This window comes from Oncorhynchus kisutch, unplaced genomic scaffold, assembly GCF_002021735.2.
Source record: "Oncorhynchus kisutch isolate 150728-3 unplaced genomic scaffold, Okis_V2 scaffold3978, whole genome shotgun sequence".
Lineage (NCBI taxonomy): Eukaryota > Metazoa > Chordata > Actinopteri > Salmoniformes > Salmonidae > Oncorhynchus > Oncorhynchus kisutch.
In genome coordinates, this window is record NW_022265923.1 from 180,458 (window position 1) to 198,688 (window position 18,231).

Here is an 18,231-nt window from a genome sequence, read left to right on the forward strand (position 1 = left end):
GAATTAATCAGGTCTCTGCATATAAATACTTAGTTTATCATCCAACCATATCCCTATCTATTAAAATGCATGTTGACGAACTTTGTAAACGGCTAAAAATCAAGCTAGTCTTCCTCGATAGAAACAGGACAGGTTTGTCCTCTACAAATAGAAGACAAATTGTGCAAGCTACTTTTATGTTATAGATTATGGGGATATTATTTACATGCACGCTACGGCATCAACACTTAAATCCCTGGATGCTACTTATCATTGCGCACTTAGGTTTATTACGGGTGCTAGCTACAGAACTCACCACTGTGTTTTATATCATAATGTGGGTTGGACTTCGCTGTCCGTGAGACGAGAACAACATGCTCTCGTGTTTGTCTATAAAGCATTTCTGAATGAGCTACCTTCTTATTTATCATCACTCATCAATATTAGAATTAGAATTTCTAAAACCAGGTCTCAAGCACGGATTCCACTTGAGGCCCATGTGATTTCCACAGAGTTGGGTATGGCTGCCTTTTCCTGTTACGCTCCTTGCCTATGGAATAGCCTGTAGACTAAACTTGAACCTAAGACTCTTGTCCCCCTGTTGCTCATTTTAAATATCTATTGGAGCATTTTTATTGTTGATTTGCTTGTAACTGTTTTGGGTAATGTTCTTGTGCTGTTAGTAGAATAACCTGTTACGGGAATAACCTGTTAGTAGAATAACCTGTTAGGGGAATAACCTGTTTGGGGAATAACCTGTTAGGGCAATAACCTGTTAGTAGAATAACCTGTTAGTGGAATAACCTGTTAGGGGAATAACCTGTTAGGGGAATAACCTGTTAGTAGAATAACCTGTTAGGGGAATAACCTGTTAGTAGAATAACCTGTTAGTGGAATAACCTGTTAGGGGAATAACCTGTTAGTAGAATAACCTGTTAGGGGAATAACCTGTTAGTGGAATAACCTGTTAGGGGAATAACCTGTTAGTAGAATAACCTGTTAGGGGAATAACCTGTTAGGGGAATAACCTGTTAGGGGAATAACCTGTTAGGGGAATAACCTGTTAGGGGAATAACCTGTTAGGGGAATAACCTGTTAGTAGAATAACCTGTTAGGAGAATAACCTGTTAGTAGAATAACCTGTTAGTGGAATAACCTGTTAGGGGAATAACCTGTTAGGGGAATAACCTGTTAGTGGAATAACCTGTTAGTAGAATAACCTGTTAGGGGAATAACCTGTTAGTAGAATAACCTGTTAGTAGAATAACCTGTTAGGGGAATAACCTGTTAGTAGAATAACCTGTTAGTAGAATAACCTGTTAGTAGAATAACCTGTTAGGGGAATAACCTGTTAGTAGAATAACCTGTTAGTAGAATAACCTGTTAGGGGAATAACCTGTTAGTAGAATAACCTGTTAGGGGAATAACCTGTTAGTAGAATAACCTGTTAGGGGAATAACCTGTTAGTAGAATAACCTGTTAGGGGAATAACCTGTTAGTAGAATAACCTGTTAGTAGAATAACCTGTTAGGGGAATAACCTGTTAGTAGAATAACCTGTTAGGGGAATAACCTGTTAGTAGAATAACCTGTTAGGGGAATAACCTGTTAGTAGAATAACCTGTTAGTAGAATAACCTGTTAGTAGAATAACCTGTTAGGGGAATAACCTGTTAGTGGAATAACCTGTTAGTAGAATAACCTGTTAGGGGAATAAGCTGTTAGGGGAATAACCTGTTAGGGGAATAACCTGTTAGTAGAATAACCTGTTAGTAGAATAACCTGTTAGTAGAATAACCTGTTAGTAGAATAACCTGTTAGTAGAATAACCTGTTAGTGGAATAACCTGTTAGTGGAATAACCTGTTAGTGGAATAACCTGTTAGTAGAATAACCTGTTAGTAGAATAACCTGTTAGTAGAATAACCTGTTAGTGGAATAACCTGTTAGGGGAATAACCTGTTAGTAGAATAACCTGTTAGTAGAATAACCTGTTAGTAGAATAACCTGTTAGTAGAATAACCTGTTAGTAGAATAACCTGTTAGTAGAATAACCTGTTAGTAGAATAACCTGTTAGTAGAATAACCTGTTAGTAGAATAACCTGTTAGTAGAATAACCTGTTAGGGGAATAACCTGTTAGTAGAATAACCTGTTAGTAGAATAACCTGTTAGTAGAATAACCTGTTAGGGGAATAACCTGTTAGTAGAATAACCTGTTAGTAGAATAACCTGTTAGTAGAATAACCTGTTAGTAGAATAACCTGTTAGTGGAATAACCTGTTAGGGGAATAACCTGTTAGTAGAATAACCTGTTAGTAGAATAACCTGTTAGTAGAATAACCTGTTAGTAGAATAACCTGTTAGTAGAATAACCTGTTAGTAGAATAACCTGTTAGTAGAATAACCTGTTAGGGGAATAACCTGTTAGTAGAATAACCTGTTAGGGGAATAACCTGTTAGTAGAATAACCTGTTAGGGGAATAACCTGTTAGTAGAATAACCTGTTAGGGGAATAACCTGTTAGTAGAATAACCTGTTAGGGGAATAACCTGTTAGTAGAATAACCTGTTAGTAGAATAACCTGCGTGTAAATGAAATCTGTTGCTGTATTTTTTATTTGTTGTGTGTTGTCTGTGATCGTTTTGTTTGTCTTGTGTAGTTTCATAAACCTTGTACCTAAACTATATGTGTAAACATGTATAAGCAGGGCCCAGCTGTAAAAGAGACCTTGGTCTCAGGCTGTGTAAACATGTATAAGCAGGGCCCAGCTGTAAAAGAGACCTTGGTCTCAGGCTGTGTAAACATGTATAAGCAGGGCCCAGCTGTAAAAGAGACCTTGGTCTCAGGCTGTGTAAACATGTATAAGCAGGGCCCAGCTGTAAAAGAGACCTTGGTCTCAGGCTGTGTAAACATGTATAAGCAGGGCCCAGCTGTAAAAGAGACCTTGGTCTCAGGCTGTGTAAACATGTATAAGCAGGGCCCAGCTGTAAAAGAGACCTTGGTCTCAGGCTGTGTAAACATGTATAAGCAGGGCCCAGCTGTAAAAGAGACCTTGGTCTCAGGCTGTGTAAACATGTATAAGCAGGGCCCAGCTGTAAAAGAGACCTTGGTCTCAGGCTGTGTAAACATGTATAAGCAGGGCCCAGCTGTAAAAGAGACCTTGGTCTCAGGCTGTGTAAACATGTATAAGCAGGGCCCAGCTGTAAAAGAGACCTTGGTCTCAGGCTGTGTAAACATGTATAAGCAGGGCCCAGCTGTAAAAGAGACCTTGGTCTCAGGCTGTGTAAACATGTATAAGCAGGGCCCAGCTGTAAAAGAGACCTTGGTCTCAGGCTGTGTAAACATGTATAAGCAGGGCCCAGCTGTAAAAGAGACCTTGGTCTCAGGCTGTGTAAACATGTATAAGCAGGGCCCAGCTGTAAAAGAGACCTTGGTCTCAGGCTGTGTAAACATGTATAAGCAGGGCCCAGCTGTAAAAGAGACCTTGGTCTCAGGCTGTGTAAACATGTATAAGCAGGGCCCAGCTGTAAAAGAGACCTTGGTCTCAGGCTGTGTAAACATGTATAAGCAGGGCCCAGCTGTAAAAGAGACCTTGGTCTCAGGCTGTGTAAACATGTATAAGCAGGGCCCAGCTGTAAAAGAGACCTTGGTCTCAGGCTGTGTAAACATGTATAAGCAGGGCCCAGCTGTAAAAGAGACCTTGGTCTCAGGCTGTGTAAACATGTATAAGCAGGGCCCAGCTGTAAAAGAGACCTTGGTCTCAGGCTGTGTAAACATGTATAAGCAGGGCCCAGCTGTAAAAGAGACCTTGGTCTCAGGCTGTGTAAACATGTATAAGCAGGGCCCAGCTGTAAAAGAGACCTTGGTCTCAGGCTGTGTAAACATGTATAAGCAGGGCCCAGCTGTAAAAGAGACCTTGGTCTCAGGCTGTGTAAACATGTATAAGCAGGGCCCAGCTGTAAAAGAGACCTTGGTCTCAGGCTGTGTAAACATGTATAAGCAGGGCCCAGCTGTAAAAGAGACCTTGGTCTCAGGCTGTGTAAACATGTATAAGCAGGGCCCAGCTGTAAAAGAGACCTTGGTCTCAGGCTGTGTAAACATGTATAAGCAGGGCCCAGCTGTAAAAGAGACCTTGGTCTCAGGCTGTGTAAACATGTATAAGCAGGGCCCAGCTGTAAAAGAGACCTTGGTCTCAGGCTGTGTAAACATGTATAAGCAGGGCCCAGCTGTAAAAGAGACCTTGGTCTCAGGCTGTGTAAACATGTATAAGCAGGGCCCAGCTGTAAAAGAGACCTTGGTCTCAGGCTGTGTAAACATGTATAAGCAGGGCCCAGCTGTAAAAGAGACCTTGGTCTCAGGCTGTGTAAACATGTATAAGCAGGGCCCAGCTGTAAAAGAGACCTTGGTCTCAGGCTGTGTAAACATGTATAAGCAGGGCCCAGCTGTAAAAGAGACCTTGGTCTCAGGCTGTGTAAACATGTATAAGCAGGGCCCAGCTGTAAAAGAGACCTTGGTCTCAGGCTGTGTAAACATGTATAAGCAGGGCCCAGCTGTAAAAGAGACCTTGGTCTCAGGCTGTGTAAACATGTATAAGCAGGGCCCAGCTGTAAAAGAGACCTTGGTCTCAGGCTGTGTAAACATGTATAAGCAGGGCCCAGCTGTAAAAGAGACCTTGGTCTCAGGCTGTGTAAAGGTATAAAAATAGAATACATTTAAAAAATAAATAAAAAATATTGGAGTGGCGGCGTACGCCACCGTACTTCTCTTTGTATGTCGCAATATAATATTACTATTTCATAAAAATAAACAAAAAAATTAACCTTTTTTTTTATTCTCTCAACTGCGTTATCCACTCCAGGCAGCAGATGGCGATGTGTGTATTTCAGGTGAAGCTACCATCGTGACGTATAATCTAGTGGACAGGACGCGTCTTCAACAACAACAGCTAGTCATCCACCTCGGCAGCTTGCTAGCTAACAGCTGAAACACTATATTTCTTGAGCCACTGTCGGTGTATTTGTGTTTGAAACACAAGTCTGTCGTATAGCTGGTTGCCGCATTTAATTTCATTTTACGCTGCTAGTAGTCAGCTAGCTGACTGGTTAAATCAGAAGTAGCACTTGGCTAATCATTAATGCTAACCAGCTAACGTTAGCTAACTAACATCCCGACCATGAGTTCACTAAGCTACTCTCCTGATAAAGAAGAGGTGGTCTGCTGGACGGAGAAAGAAGCTCTGGTGAAAGAGGAGGAGGGAGAGGAGGCTGTCACAGTTAAACAAGAAGTAGAGGATGAGGCTGTTACAGTTAAACAAGAAGAGAAAGACGTTACCGTGAAAGAAGAGGAAGAAGCTTTCGGAGTGAAGGAGGAGCAGCAGGCTGCAGTGTTTGGCGTGAAAGAGGAGGAGGGGGAGTTGACGGTCACAGTGGAAGAAGTGTTTGGAGTTAAGGAAGAAGGGGAGATTGCTGTCACATTGGATGAGGAAGAGGGAGAATTAGAGAAGACTGGAAATCTGATTAACACCAGTAAGTACCATCTTACAAATAGGGCCACAAATTCTGTAGTTGTTGAACTAATGTCTGTTTTTTAAAAGAGTATTCTACACTTGACTATGTTGTTTTGTATTGTAGGAATTGTTCAAGGTACAAAGAGTGGGGTCAACCAACCAAACGTTAATGGATTAAAAGTCTTCCCATTATATTACCTACACATACACAATTCATAAAATCAATATCAACAATCCGTCCCCCATTCCTGTAAAAAAAAAAATCGGCTAGACAGGACAACCCCATAGTTCTAGTCAACTATATGGTTTCCAACAGAGGGCATTTGTATAAATCTTTCTACAGTGACTAATGAAAGTCTGCATTTTGCTTCCCTACATTGACTAAATGTAACGGATGGGAAATGGCTAGCTTGTTAGTGGTGGTGCGCGCTAAATAGCGTTTCAATCGGTGACGTCACTTGCGCTGAGACCTTGAAGTAGTGGTACCCCTTGCTCTGCAAGGTCCGTGGCTTTTGTGGATCGATGGGTAACGATGCTTCGTGGGTGACTGTTGTTGTTGTGTGCAGAGGGCCCCTGGTTCGCGCCCGGGTGGGGACGGACTAAAGTTATACTGTTACATAAACATGATTGACATGTTCCACTATTGTTGTCTTGCTAGGCACACGAGGTGTTGTCATGACAGCCGGGTTGGTTAACAACTTGTTACAATTGCCCCCAACGCAGTGTTAACATTGCCCTAAATCAAGCAGCCAAATTATGAAAACAACTAGTGATTTTAACTTTAGGATAGTATAAATTATACATGAACGATCTTTAACTAACTTTAACTAGCCTTGGGGTCATGTAGCAGCCAGACAAGTTAAACGATCATATACTCACTCTAACCAGCCTTGGGGTCCTGTAGAAGACAAACAAGTTAAACTATCATATACTCACTCTAACCAGCCTTGGGGTCATGTAGCAGCCAGACAAGTTAAACGATCATATACTCACTCTAACCAGCCTTGGGGTCATGTAGAAGCCAGACAAGTTAAACTATCATATACTCACTCTAACCAGCCTTGGGGTCATGTAGCAGCCAGACAAGTTAAACTATCATATACTCACTCTAACCAGCCTTGGGGTCATGTAGCAGCCAGACAAGTTAAACGATCATATACTCACTCTAACCAGCCTTGGGGTCCTGTAGAAGCCAGACTCACTCCTAACCAGCCTTGGGGTCCTGTAGCAGCCAGACTCACTCTAACCAGCCTTGGGGTCCTGTAGAAGCCAGACTCACTCTAACCAGCCTTGGGGTCCTGTAGAAGCCAGACTCACTCTAACCAGCCTTGGGGTCCTGTAGAAGCCAGACTCACTCTAACCAGCCTTGGGGTCCTGTAGCAGCCAGACTCACTCTAACCAGCCTTGGGGTCCTGTAGCAGCCAGACTCACTCTAACCAGCCTTGGGGTCCTGTAGAAGCCAGACTCACTCTAACCAGCCTTGGGGTCCTGTAGAAGCCAGACTCACTCTAACCAGCCTTGGGGTCCTGTAGCAGCCAGACTCACTCTAACCAGCCTTGGGGTCCTGTAGCAGCCAGACTCACTCTAACCAGCCTTGGGGTCATGTAGCAGCCAGACTCACTCTAACCAGCCTTGGGGTCCTGTAGAAGCCAGACTCACTCTAACCAGCCTTGGGGTCCTGTAGCAGCCAGACTCACTCTAACCAGCCTTGGGGTCCTGTAGCAGCCAGACTCACTCTAACCAGCCTTGGGGTCCTGTAGCAGCCTCTAACCAGCCTTGGGGTCATGTAGCAGCCTCTAACCAGCCTTGGGGTCCTGTAGCAGCCTCTAACCAGCCTTGGGGTCCTGTAGAAGCCTCTAACCAGCCTTGGGGTCCTGTAGAAGCCTCTAACCAGCCTTGGGGTCCTGTAGAAGCCTCTAACCAGCCTTGGGGTCCTGTAGAAGCCTCTAACCAGCCTTGGGGTCCTGTAGCAGCCTCTAACCAGCCTTGGGGTCCTGTAGCAGCCTCTAACCAGCCTTGGGGTCCTGTAGAAGCCTCTAACCAGCCTTGGGGTCCTGTAGCAGCCTCTAACCAGCCTTGGGGTCCTGTAGCAGCCTCTAACCAGCCTTGGGGTCCTGTAGCAGCCTCTAACCAGCCTTGGGGTCCTGTAGCAGCCTCTAACCAGCCTTGGGGTCCTGTAGCAGCCTCTAACCAGCCTTGGGGTCATGTAGCAGCCTCTAACCAGCCTTGGGGTCCTGTAGCAGCCTCTAACCAGCCTTGGGGTCCTGTAGCAGCCTCTAACCAGCCCTGGGGTCCTGTAGCAGCCTCTAACCAGCCTTGGGGTCCTGTAGAAGCCTCTAACCAGCCTTGGGGTCCTGTAGCAGCCTCTAACCAGCCTTGGGGTCCTGTAGCAGCCTCTAACCAGCCTTGGGGTCCTGTAGCAGCCTCTAACCAGCCTTGGGGTCCTGTAGCAGCCTCTAACCAGCCTTGGGGTCCTGTAGCAGCCTCTAACCAGCCTTGGGGTCCTGTAGCAGCCTCTAACCAGCCTTGGGGTCCTGTAGCAGCCTCTAACCAGCCTTGGGGTCATGTAGAAGCCAGACAAGTTCTGAACAGATTTGGGCACCGTGATGTTTTGAGAGGAACTGAATGGCAAAAACAGGGCTGCTACTGTAAATATTGGTTATGTACATTTCTAGCAAAAGCATTACATATGTCTATGATAATTCATAAACATGAATGGTTTTGAAGTTAAGTACATTTATTTAGTTAAACATTTTCGGTGTTACTTTTGACCCCCACAGCGACTGTTACAATTGGCTCTGGCACGGGGGGGGGGGGGGGGGGGAATGTAAAGTCCAGACTTCTCGGACTGAAATCAATATTGTGATCTGGACCGCACAAACCTATAAATGGTATGAATGTTTATGAGACAGTTGTACGTTTGTTATACAAAACAATGACTTTGCCTAGTTCAAGTGTTTCTGAGAAATTTAGTAAAACATACCAAATCTCTCCTACTCATTAAAATCATGTTTTTAATGAAAACATGTAGGTAAACCTTTTTTAACATGTTTTATAAATGCAGTAAGGCACTCAAACCTGTGGATTATTTATTTATTTATTTACCTTTATTTAACCAGGTAGGCAAGTTGAGAACAAGTTCTCATTTACAATTGCGACCTGGCCAAGATAAAGCAAAGCAGTTCGACAAATAAAACGACACAGAGTTACACATGGAGTAAAAACAAACATACAGTCAATAATGCAGTATAAACAAGTCTATATACAATGTGAGCAAATGAGGTGAGAAGGGAGGTAAAGGCAAAAAAAGGCCATGATGGCAAAGTAAATACAATATAGCAAGTAAAATACTGGAATGGTAGTTTTGCAATGGAAGAATGTGCAAAGTAGAAATAAAAAAATAATGGGGTGCAAAGGAGCAAAATAAATAAATAAATTAAAATTAAATACAGTTGGGAAAGAGGTAGTTGTTTATGGTAGTTGATTATGGTGAATAACACACTAACAACAGCCCTTGTGCTATTCATGATCATTCACAAATTCATTCATGTTTTTAATGAAAACATGTAGGTAAACCTTTTTTAACATGTTTTATAAATGCAGTAAGGCACTCAAACCTGTGGATTATGGTGAATAACACACTAACAACAGCCCTTGTGCTATTCATGATCATTCACAAATTGACCTGCATTATTGTGTAAATTAAAGAACCTGAGGCTTTATATTATATATATATTATCTAAAAAACATGTTTTTATCCAGATCAAAATGATCCTTCCTCATCTTGATTCTTTCCTCTTCTTTCCTCTTCATCATTTGAAAAGAAACTGAAAGGCAACATTCCAACCAAATGTCCTGAATCAGACAGTTGGTGGTAATAATAAAGGCTGTTTAATTTTTTTTTTTTTTTTATATATATATTTAACCAGGTATATAGAACACATAGAACACACAGAACACACAGAACACATAGAACACACAGAACACATAGAACACATAGAACACAGAACACACAGAACACACAGAACACATAGAACACACAGAACACATAGAACACAGAACACACAGAACACACAGAACACATAGAACACACAGAACACATAGAACACACAGAACACATAGAACACACAGAACACATAGAACACACAGAACACATAGAACACACAGAACACATAGAACACACAGAACACATAGAACACACAGAACACATAGAACACACAGAACACATAGAACACACAGAACACATAGAACACACAGAACACATAGAACACACAGAACACATAGAACACACAGAACACACAGAACACATAGAACACACAGAACACATAGAACACACAGAACACATAGAACACACTACACATAGAACACACTACACATAGAACACACTACACATAGAACACACTACACATAGAACACACTACACATAGAACACACTACACATAGAACACACTACACATAGAACACACTACACATAGAACACACTACACATAGAACACACTACACATAGAATACACTACACATAGAACACACTACACATAGAACACATAGAACACACTACACATAGAACACATAGAACACACTACACATAGAACACATAGAACACACTACACATAGAACACATAGAACACACTACACATAGAACACATAGAACACACAGAACACATTTTTCCCCCCATCTTTATTTAACCAGGGAGGCCAGTTGAGAACAAGTTCTCTTTTACAACTGGGACCTGGCCAAGAATAAAGCAAAACAGTTCAACACAAACAACAACACAGAGTTACACATGGAATAAACAAACATACAGTCAATAATACATTAGACAAAGTCTATATACAGTCTGTGCAAATGAGTTAGGATAAGGCAATAAATAGGTCATAGTGGCGAAATAATTACAATATAGCGATTAAACACTGGAGTGATAGATGTGCAGAAGAGGAGTGTGCAAGTAGAGATACTGGGGTGCAAAGGAGCAAAATAAATCAAATAAATAACAGTATGGGGATGAGGTAGTTGGATGGGCTATTTACAGATGGGCTATGTACAGGTGCAGTGATCTGTGAGCTTCTCTGACAGCTGGTGCTTAAAGTTAGAGAGGGAGATATGAGTCTCCAGCTTCAGTGATTTTTGCAGTTTGTTCCAGTCATTGGCAGCAGAGAACTGGAAGGAAAGGCGGCAAAAAGAGGAACTGGCTTTGGGGATGACCAGTGAAATCTACCTGCTGGAGCGCGTGCTATGGGTGGGTGCTGCTATGGTGACCAGTGAGATATACCTGCTGGAGCGCGTGCTACGGGTGGGTGCTGCTTTGGTGACCAGTGAAATCTACCTGCTGGAGTGCGTGCTACGGGTGGGTGCTGCTTTGGTGACCAGTGAAATCTACCTGCTGGAGCGCGTGCTACGGGTGGGTGCTGCTTTGGTGACCAGTGAAATCTACCTGCTGGTGTGCGTGCTACGGGTGGGTGATGCTTTAGTGACCAGTGAAATATACCTGCTGGAGTGCGTGCTACGGGTGGGTGCTGCTTTAGTGACCAGTGAGCTGAGATAAGGTGGGGCTTTACCTAGCAAAGACTTATAGATGACCTGGAGCCAGTGGTTTTGGCGACGAATATGAAGCGAGGGCCAGCCAACGAGAGCGTACTGGTCGCAGTGGTGGGTAGTGTATGGGGCTTTGGTGATAAAGTTAGTGTTGGAGGCTATTTTGTAAATGACATCGCCGAAGTCAAGGATCGGTAGGATAGTCAGTTTTACGAGGGGATGTTTGGCAGCATGAGTGAAGGATGCTTTGTTGCAAAATAGGAAGCCGATTCTAGATTTGGAAGCCAATTCTAGATTTGGATCTAGATTTATTTTGGATTGGAGATGCTTAATATGAGTCTGGAAGGCGAGTTTACAGTCTAACCAGACACCTAGGTATTTGTAGTTGTCCACATATTCTAAGTCAGAACTGTCCAGAGTTGTGATGCTGGACGGGCGGGCAGGTGTGATGTGGTGTCATAGATATTTCAATCAGATCAGTCTGTATTATTTTAGGCTATAACCTAAACAACTAAGGACTTAAAAACATGTGCATGTTGAGTAAAGACTCATTGAGGGGTTGATGATGAGTTGACATGTAGAATGTTGAGTAAAGACTCATTGAGGGGTTGATGATGAGTTGACATGTAGAATGTTGAGTATAGACTCATTGAGGGGTTGATGATTAGTTGATATGTAGAATGTTGAGTAAAGACTCATTTAGGGGTTGATGATTCGTTGACATGTAGAATGTTGAGTAAAGACTCATTGAGGGGTGGACAGGACACTAGTCAATCTCCTGTTTCTGTAGTGAGGCAGCTTGATGTACCAGTACACCCCCTGGACAGGACACTAGTCAATCTCCTGTTTCTGTAGTGAGGCAGCTTGATGTACCAGTACACCCCCTGGACAGGACACTAGTAACTGCAGTTGTAGTAGTGGTAGTAGTAGCTGTGGTAGCGGTAGTAGTCGTAGCTGCAGTAGTAGTGGTAGCAGTAGTTGGGGTAGCGGTAGTAGTAGTAGCTGCAGTAGTAGTAGTAGTAGCTGCAGTAGTAGTCGTAGCTGCAGTAGTAGTGGTAGTAGTAGCTGTGGTAGCTGTAGCAGTAGTGGTAGTCATAGTAGTGGTAGTAGTAGCTGCAGTAGTAGTGGTAGTAGTAGCTGTGGTAGCGGTAGTAGTCGTAGCTGCAGTAGTTGGGGTAATGGTAGTAGTAGTAGTAGCTGCAGTAGTAGTCGTAGCTGCAGTAGTAGTGGTAGTAGTAGCTGCAGTAGTAGTAGCTGTGGTAGCGGTAGTAGTCGTAGCTGCGGTAGTAGTGGTAGCAGTAGTTGGGGTAGCGGTAGTAGCTGCAGTGGTAGCAGTAGTAGTCGTAGCTGCAGTAGTAGGTCTGGTAGCGGAAGCAGTAGTTGTGGTAGCGGTAGTAGTGTTAGTAGTAGTTGTGGTATCGGTAGTTGTGGTAGTTGTGGTAGCGGTAGTAGTGTTAGCAGTAGTAGCAGTGGTAGTGGAAGCAGTAGTTGTGGTAGTAGTAGTGGTAGTGCGGAAGCAGTAGTAGTGGTAGTAGTGGTAGTGCGGAAGCAGTAGTAGTGGTAGCAGTGGTAGCGGAAGTAGTAGTGGTAGTAGTAGTAGCGGTAGCAGTAGTTGTGGTAGTAGCGGTGGTGGTGGTAATAGTGATTGCAGTAGTAGTGGTGGTAGCAGTAGTAATGGTAGTAGCAGTAATAGTAGTAGTGGTAGGAGTAGTAGTGGCAGCAGTAATGTTTGTGGTAGTAGCAGCAGTGATGTTAGTAGCAGTAGCAATAGAAGTGGCAGTAGTAGTAGTATTAGTAGTAGTAGCAGCAGTAATGGTAGTAGCACTAGTAGTTGAGTAGTAGCAGTAGTAGTTGTAGTAGTAGCACTAGTAGTTGAGTAGTAGAACTTGTGGTAGTAGTAGTAGCACTAGTAGTTGAGTAGTAGTAGTAGTAGCACTAGTAGTTGAGTAGTAGTAGTAGTGGTAGCAGTAATAGCAGCAATAGTGGTAGTAGTTGTGGTAGTAGTAGTCACACTAGTAGTTGAGTAGTAGTAGTAGTAGCCCTAGTAGTTGAGTAGTAGTGGTAGCAGTAATAGCAGCAATAATGGTAGTAGCGGTAGTAGCAGCAGCAGCAATAGAAGTGGCAGTAGTAGCACTAGTAGTAGCAGCAGTAATGGTAGTAGCAGTAGCGATAGAAGTGGTAGTAGTAGCAGCAGTAATGGTAGTAGCAGTAGCAGTAGTATTAGCAGTGGTAGTAGTAGTAGCGGTGGTGGTAGCAGTAGTAAAATGCATCTTTGTAAAACATAAAAAGTGTTTTCTATTAAACCCTAATAACTCCACTTCTCTTCTCTTAATCAACTTGAAACTTGATCCATTGAAGTGTTTTGAATTGTTAGGAGTCCACAAGGGAGGATGTTTAATGCTTCCATGCAACGGTCTCTTTCAGCCTGCTTATAAGTATCCTGTTACATTGCTGCTTGCAGCTATATTTATTATGCCGGAAATTGGAAATGATCTGAAAATCTTATCTCAAATGTTCTGACCTTCAGGTTATTGAGGGATCTAGTCTGGATTAAACGTCAAAGGCAGTAGGATTATAAATATCTGGTCACTTTCCCCAATTTTCCAAGATGCCCAGAATCCTTAGCGAATAAGCAGGAAATCCGGAATCCTCCAAACCAGGATTTCTGAAAAGCCTGGGAATTCTGGGAAATCAAACCTAATAGGAAGACAGTTTTGTCATGTGGAGGGTTCATTCAGGTCTCTGTTTAACTACATGCTCTGTATTTTATTGAGGGATCTAGTCTGGATTTAACCTCATGGGAAGAGTTTTATAATGTGGAGGTTTCATTCAGGTCTATATTTAACTAAATACCTTGTCTTTGGCAGGAGAGAGACCAGACTCTCACTCTGACAGCGGGAAGAGTCCTTCAGGGGAACCAGACCCAGAGACGCCCAAACCAGCAAGACAGCATCACTGCTCCCACTGTGGAAAGAGTTTTACCTGGTTAGGGTACCTAAAACAGCATGAGAGGACACACACAGGAGAAAAGCCTTTCCAATGTTCCCAGTGTGGAAAGAGTTTTACTGTGTTAGTCAACCTGAAAAGGCATGAAAAACTACACTCTGGAGAAAAGCCATTCCAATGTTCCCAGTGTGGAAAAAGTTTTACCCGGTTAGGACACTTAAAAGAGCATGAAAGGACACACACAGGAGAAAAGCCTTACCACTGCTCCCAATGCGAAAAGAGATTTTCACGATCAGGGGATCTAAAAAGTCATGAGAGGACACACACAGGAGAAAAGCCTTACCAATGTTCTCAGTGTGAGAAGAGTTTCACCCAGGTAGGGAACCTGAAAATACATAACAGAATACACTCTGGAGAGAAGCCGTACCATTGCTCCCAATGTGGAAAGAGTTTTACCTGGTTAGGGAGTCTGAATTCGCACGAGTGGACACACAGAGGAGAGATGCCTTACCACTGCTCCCAATGTGAAAAGCGTTTTAGCCAGTTGGAGCACCTGAAATCACACGAAAGAACACATTCAGGAGAGAAGCCTTTCCACTGCTCTCATTGTGGAAAAACATTTTCCCAGTCAGAGGACCTGAAATCCCATGAGAGAATAGAGAGGCTGTGTTCTGACTTATGTTTTTGACTGGAAATGTGTGTGTTTTGAAATCATATTGTTTATCTGAAACCTGACTGACATATTGTTTATATATGAAACCAAAATAAGCCTACTCTTGTTTTTCTTCATCCCGAGACATGTTCAATGAAAAATATCTCTAAGTCTGGGTAGGTTGGGTGGGAGGTAACCCAATGGATATGTCTGGGTAGCCTTTTGACCTTTTATTAAAACAGGTTTGGCTTCATTGGTGGATAGATGATTGTAGATGCAAGGATGGTTTTCCTAGGTTATCGAAAGGAAACTGTGTCTGGAAACTGTGTCAAACAAGGCATATCTACATGGGCATTACATGAAATGCACTTCAACAAAGTCAACCAAATCTATATATATATATATATATATATATACACAATATGAATCAACACTTGGTAAGGTTTCTAGCAGTAAACGGGCTTTGAATATTATGTAGAACTCTTAATCAGAGGTGATAATAACAAAACTAAAGAGTTACACTTATTTGTATTGCTTTTAATCTTTTTAATGAATTTATCTTATTAACACTTTGTTCTAGCTAGCTATTTGTGTAGGTAGCTATCAAGTAAACGCAATGACCAAGAGTATGTGGACACCTGTTGTCAAACATCTCATTCCAAAATCATGGGCATTAATATGGAGTTGGTCCCCCCTTTTGCTGCCGTAACAGCCTCCACTCTTCTGGGAAGGCTTTCCACTAGATGTTGGAACATTGCTGCTATATCAGCCTCCTCCACTCTTCTGGGAAGGCTTTCCACTAGATGTTGGAACATAGCTGCTATAACAGCCTCCTCCACTCTTCTGGGAAGGCTTTCCACTAGATGTTGGAACATTGCCGCTATATCAGCCTCCTCCACTCTTCTGGGAAGGCTTTCCACTAGATGTTGGAACATAGCTGCTATAACAGCCTCCACTCTTCTGGGAAGGCTTTCCACTAGATGTTTGAACATTGCTGCTGGGACTTGCTTCCATTCAGCCACGAGAACATTAGTGAGGTCGGACACTGATGTTGGTCGATTGGGCCTGGCTCGCAGTCGGCGTTTTCAATTTATCCCAATGGTGTTTCGATGGGGTTGAGGTCAGGGCTCTGTGCAGGCCAGTCAAGTTTTCCCACACCGATCTCAACCAACCATTTCTGTATGGGCCTCGCTTTGTGCATGGGAGCATTGTCATGCTGAAACAGGAAAGGGCCTTCCAAATACCTTGCCACAAAGATGGAAGCACAGAATCATCTAGAAAGTCATTGTATGCAGTGGCGTTAAGATTTCCTTTCACTGGAACTAAGGAGCCCGAACCATGAAAAACAGCCCCAGACCATTATTGCTCTACCACTAAACTTTGACTATATGTATTGGGACAGGTAACGTTCTCCTGGCATCCACCAAACCCAGACTCATCCGTCGGACTGCCAGATGGTGAAGCGTGAATCATCACTCCAGAGAATGTGTTTCCACTGATCCAGAGTCTAATGGCGGTGAGCTTTACACCACTCCAGCCGACCATTGGCATTGCACATGGTGATTTTAGGCTTGTGTGCGACTACTCATCCATGGAAACCCATTTCATGAAGCTCCCGACGAACATTTCTTGACGTTGCTTCCCGGAGGCCGTTTGGAACTCGGTAGTGAGTGTTGCAAGCGAGGACAGAGGATTTTTACGCGCTACGTGCTTCAGTACTCCCCTACTACTTCGTGGCTGAGCCATTGTTGCTACAAGAAGTTTCCACTTCACAATAACAGCACTTACGGTTGACCGGGGCAGAAATTTGACAAACTGACTTGTTAGAAAGGTGGCATCCTATGACGGTGCCACATTGAAAGTCACTGAGCTCTTCAGTAAGGCCAATGTTTGTCTATGGAGATTGCAAGGCTGTGTGCTTGATTTTTATACACCTGTCAACAATGGGTGTGGCTGAAATAAACAAATCCACTCATTTGAAGGTGTGTCCACATATTTTTTTTTAAGTATAGTGTACCTTGGCCACCACACTCATGTGATACTCACAGTCAATAACACATCTAGGGTTCCATGCTGGTCCATACTCACAGTCAATAACACATCTCTAGGGTTCCATGCTGGTCCATAGTCACAGTCAATAACACATCTCTATGGTTCCATGCTGGTCCATACTCACAGTCAATAACACATCTCTAGGGTTCCATGCTGGTCCATAGTCACAGTCAATAACACATCTCTATGGTTCCATGCTGGTCCATAGTCACAGTCAATAACACATCTCTATGGTTCCATGCTGGTCCATAGTCAGTCAATAATACATCTCTAGGGTTCCATGCTGGTCCATAGTCACAGTCAATAACACATCTCTAGGGTTTCATGCTGGTCCATAGTCACAGTCAATAACACATCTCTAGGGTTCCATGCTGGTCCATAGTCACAGTCAATAACACATCTCTATGGTTCCATGCTGGTCCATAGTCAGTCAATAACACATCTCTAGGGTTCCATGCTGGTCCATAGTCACAGTCAATAACACATCTCTAGGGTTCCATGCTGGTCCATAGTCACAGTCAATAACACATACAGGGGTTCATGCTGGTCCATAGTCACAGTCAATAACACATCTCTAGGGTTCCATACTGGTCCATACTCACAGTCAATAACACATCTCTAGGGTTCCATGCTGGTCCATAGTCACAGTCAATAACACATCTCTAGGGTTCCATGCTGGTCCATAGTCACAGTCAATAACACATCTCTATGGTTCCATGCTGGTCCATAGTCACAGTCAATAACACATCTCTAGGGTTCCATACTGGTCCATAGTCACAGTCACTAACACATCTCTAGGGTTCCATACTGGTCCATAGTCACAGTCACTAACACATCTCTAGGGTTCCATACTGGTCCATACTCACAGTCAATAACACATCTCTAGGGTTCCATAGTCAGTCAATAACACATCTCTAGGGTTCCATGCTGGTTGGGTTGAGAGAGGACGAATGACTTTAGGCCGGGGGCATTTAAAGGGCTAGCCCCACCCCTTTCATGTTGAAGAGGTATCATAGCAGTGTATTAAAAACAAATAATAGTCTGTCATCAAGGCAAAAGGGATGAGTTGGACGGCAGAGTGAAGGAAAAGCAGCCAACAGGTGCTCAGCATATGTGGGAACTCCTTCAAGACAGTTGAAAAAGCCTTCCAGGTGAAGCTGGTTGAGAAAATACCAATAGTGTTCAAAGCTGTCATCAAGGCAAAGTGGTGGCTACTTTGAAGAATCTCAAATATAAAATACATTTCGATTGGTTTAACACTTTTTTTTGGTTACTACATGATTCCATATGTGTTATTTTATTGTTTTGATGTCTTCACTTTTATACAATGTAGAAAAGGGTCAAAAGAAAGAAACACCCTGGAATGAGCAGGTGTGTCAAAACTATTTGACTGGTTGTGTACATCTACATGATGTATTGTTACACCATGTAGGAGCAGTATAGACCTACTCTGTTCATTATATACATCTACATGATGTATTGTTATACTATGTAGGAGCAGTATAGACCTAGTCTGTTCATTATATACATCTACATGATGTATTGTTACACCATGTAGGAGCAG

At 43.0% G+C, this 18,231-nt stretch overlaps 1 protein-coding gene across 1 annotated transcript in view; it reads left to right on the plus strand.

Annotated features, from left to right (window-relative positions):
• The window catches only part of LOC109886053 (zinc finger protein 239-like), a 33,222-nt gene extending 16,625 nt beyond the window's left edge, over positions 1 to 16,597 (plus strand). Inside the window, exons 1-2 of the mRNA XM_031821450.1 lie at positions 4,884 to 5,503; positions 13,885 to 16,597. Of these exons, the coding sequence (XP_031677310.1) occupies positions 5,152 to 5,503; positions 13,885 to 14,651 (1,119 nt within the window). The 5' untranslated portion in view covers positions 4,884 to 5,151 and the 3' untranslated portion in view covers positions 14,652 to 16,597. Of the gene's footprint in view, positions 5,504 to 13,884 lie in introns of the transcript that reaches the window.
• The last annotated feature ends 1,634 nt before the right edge of the window (positions 16,598 to 18,231 follow it).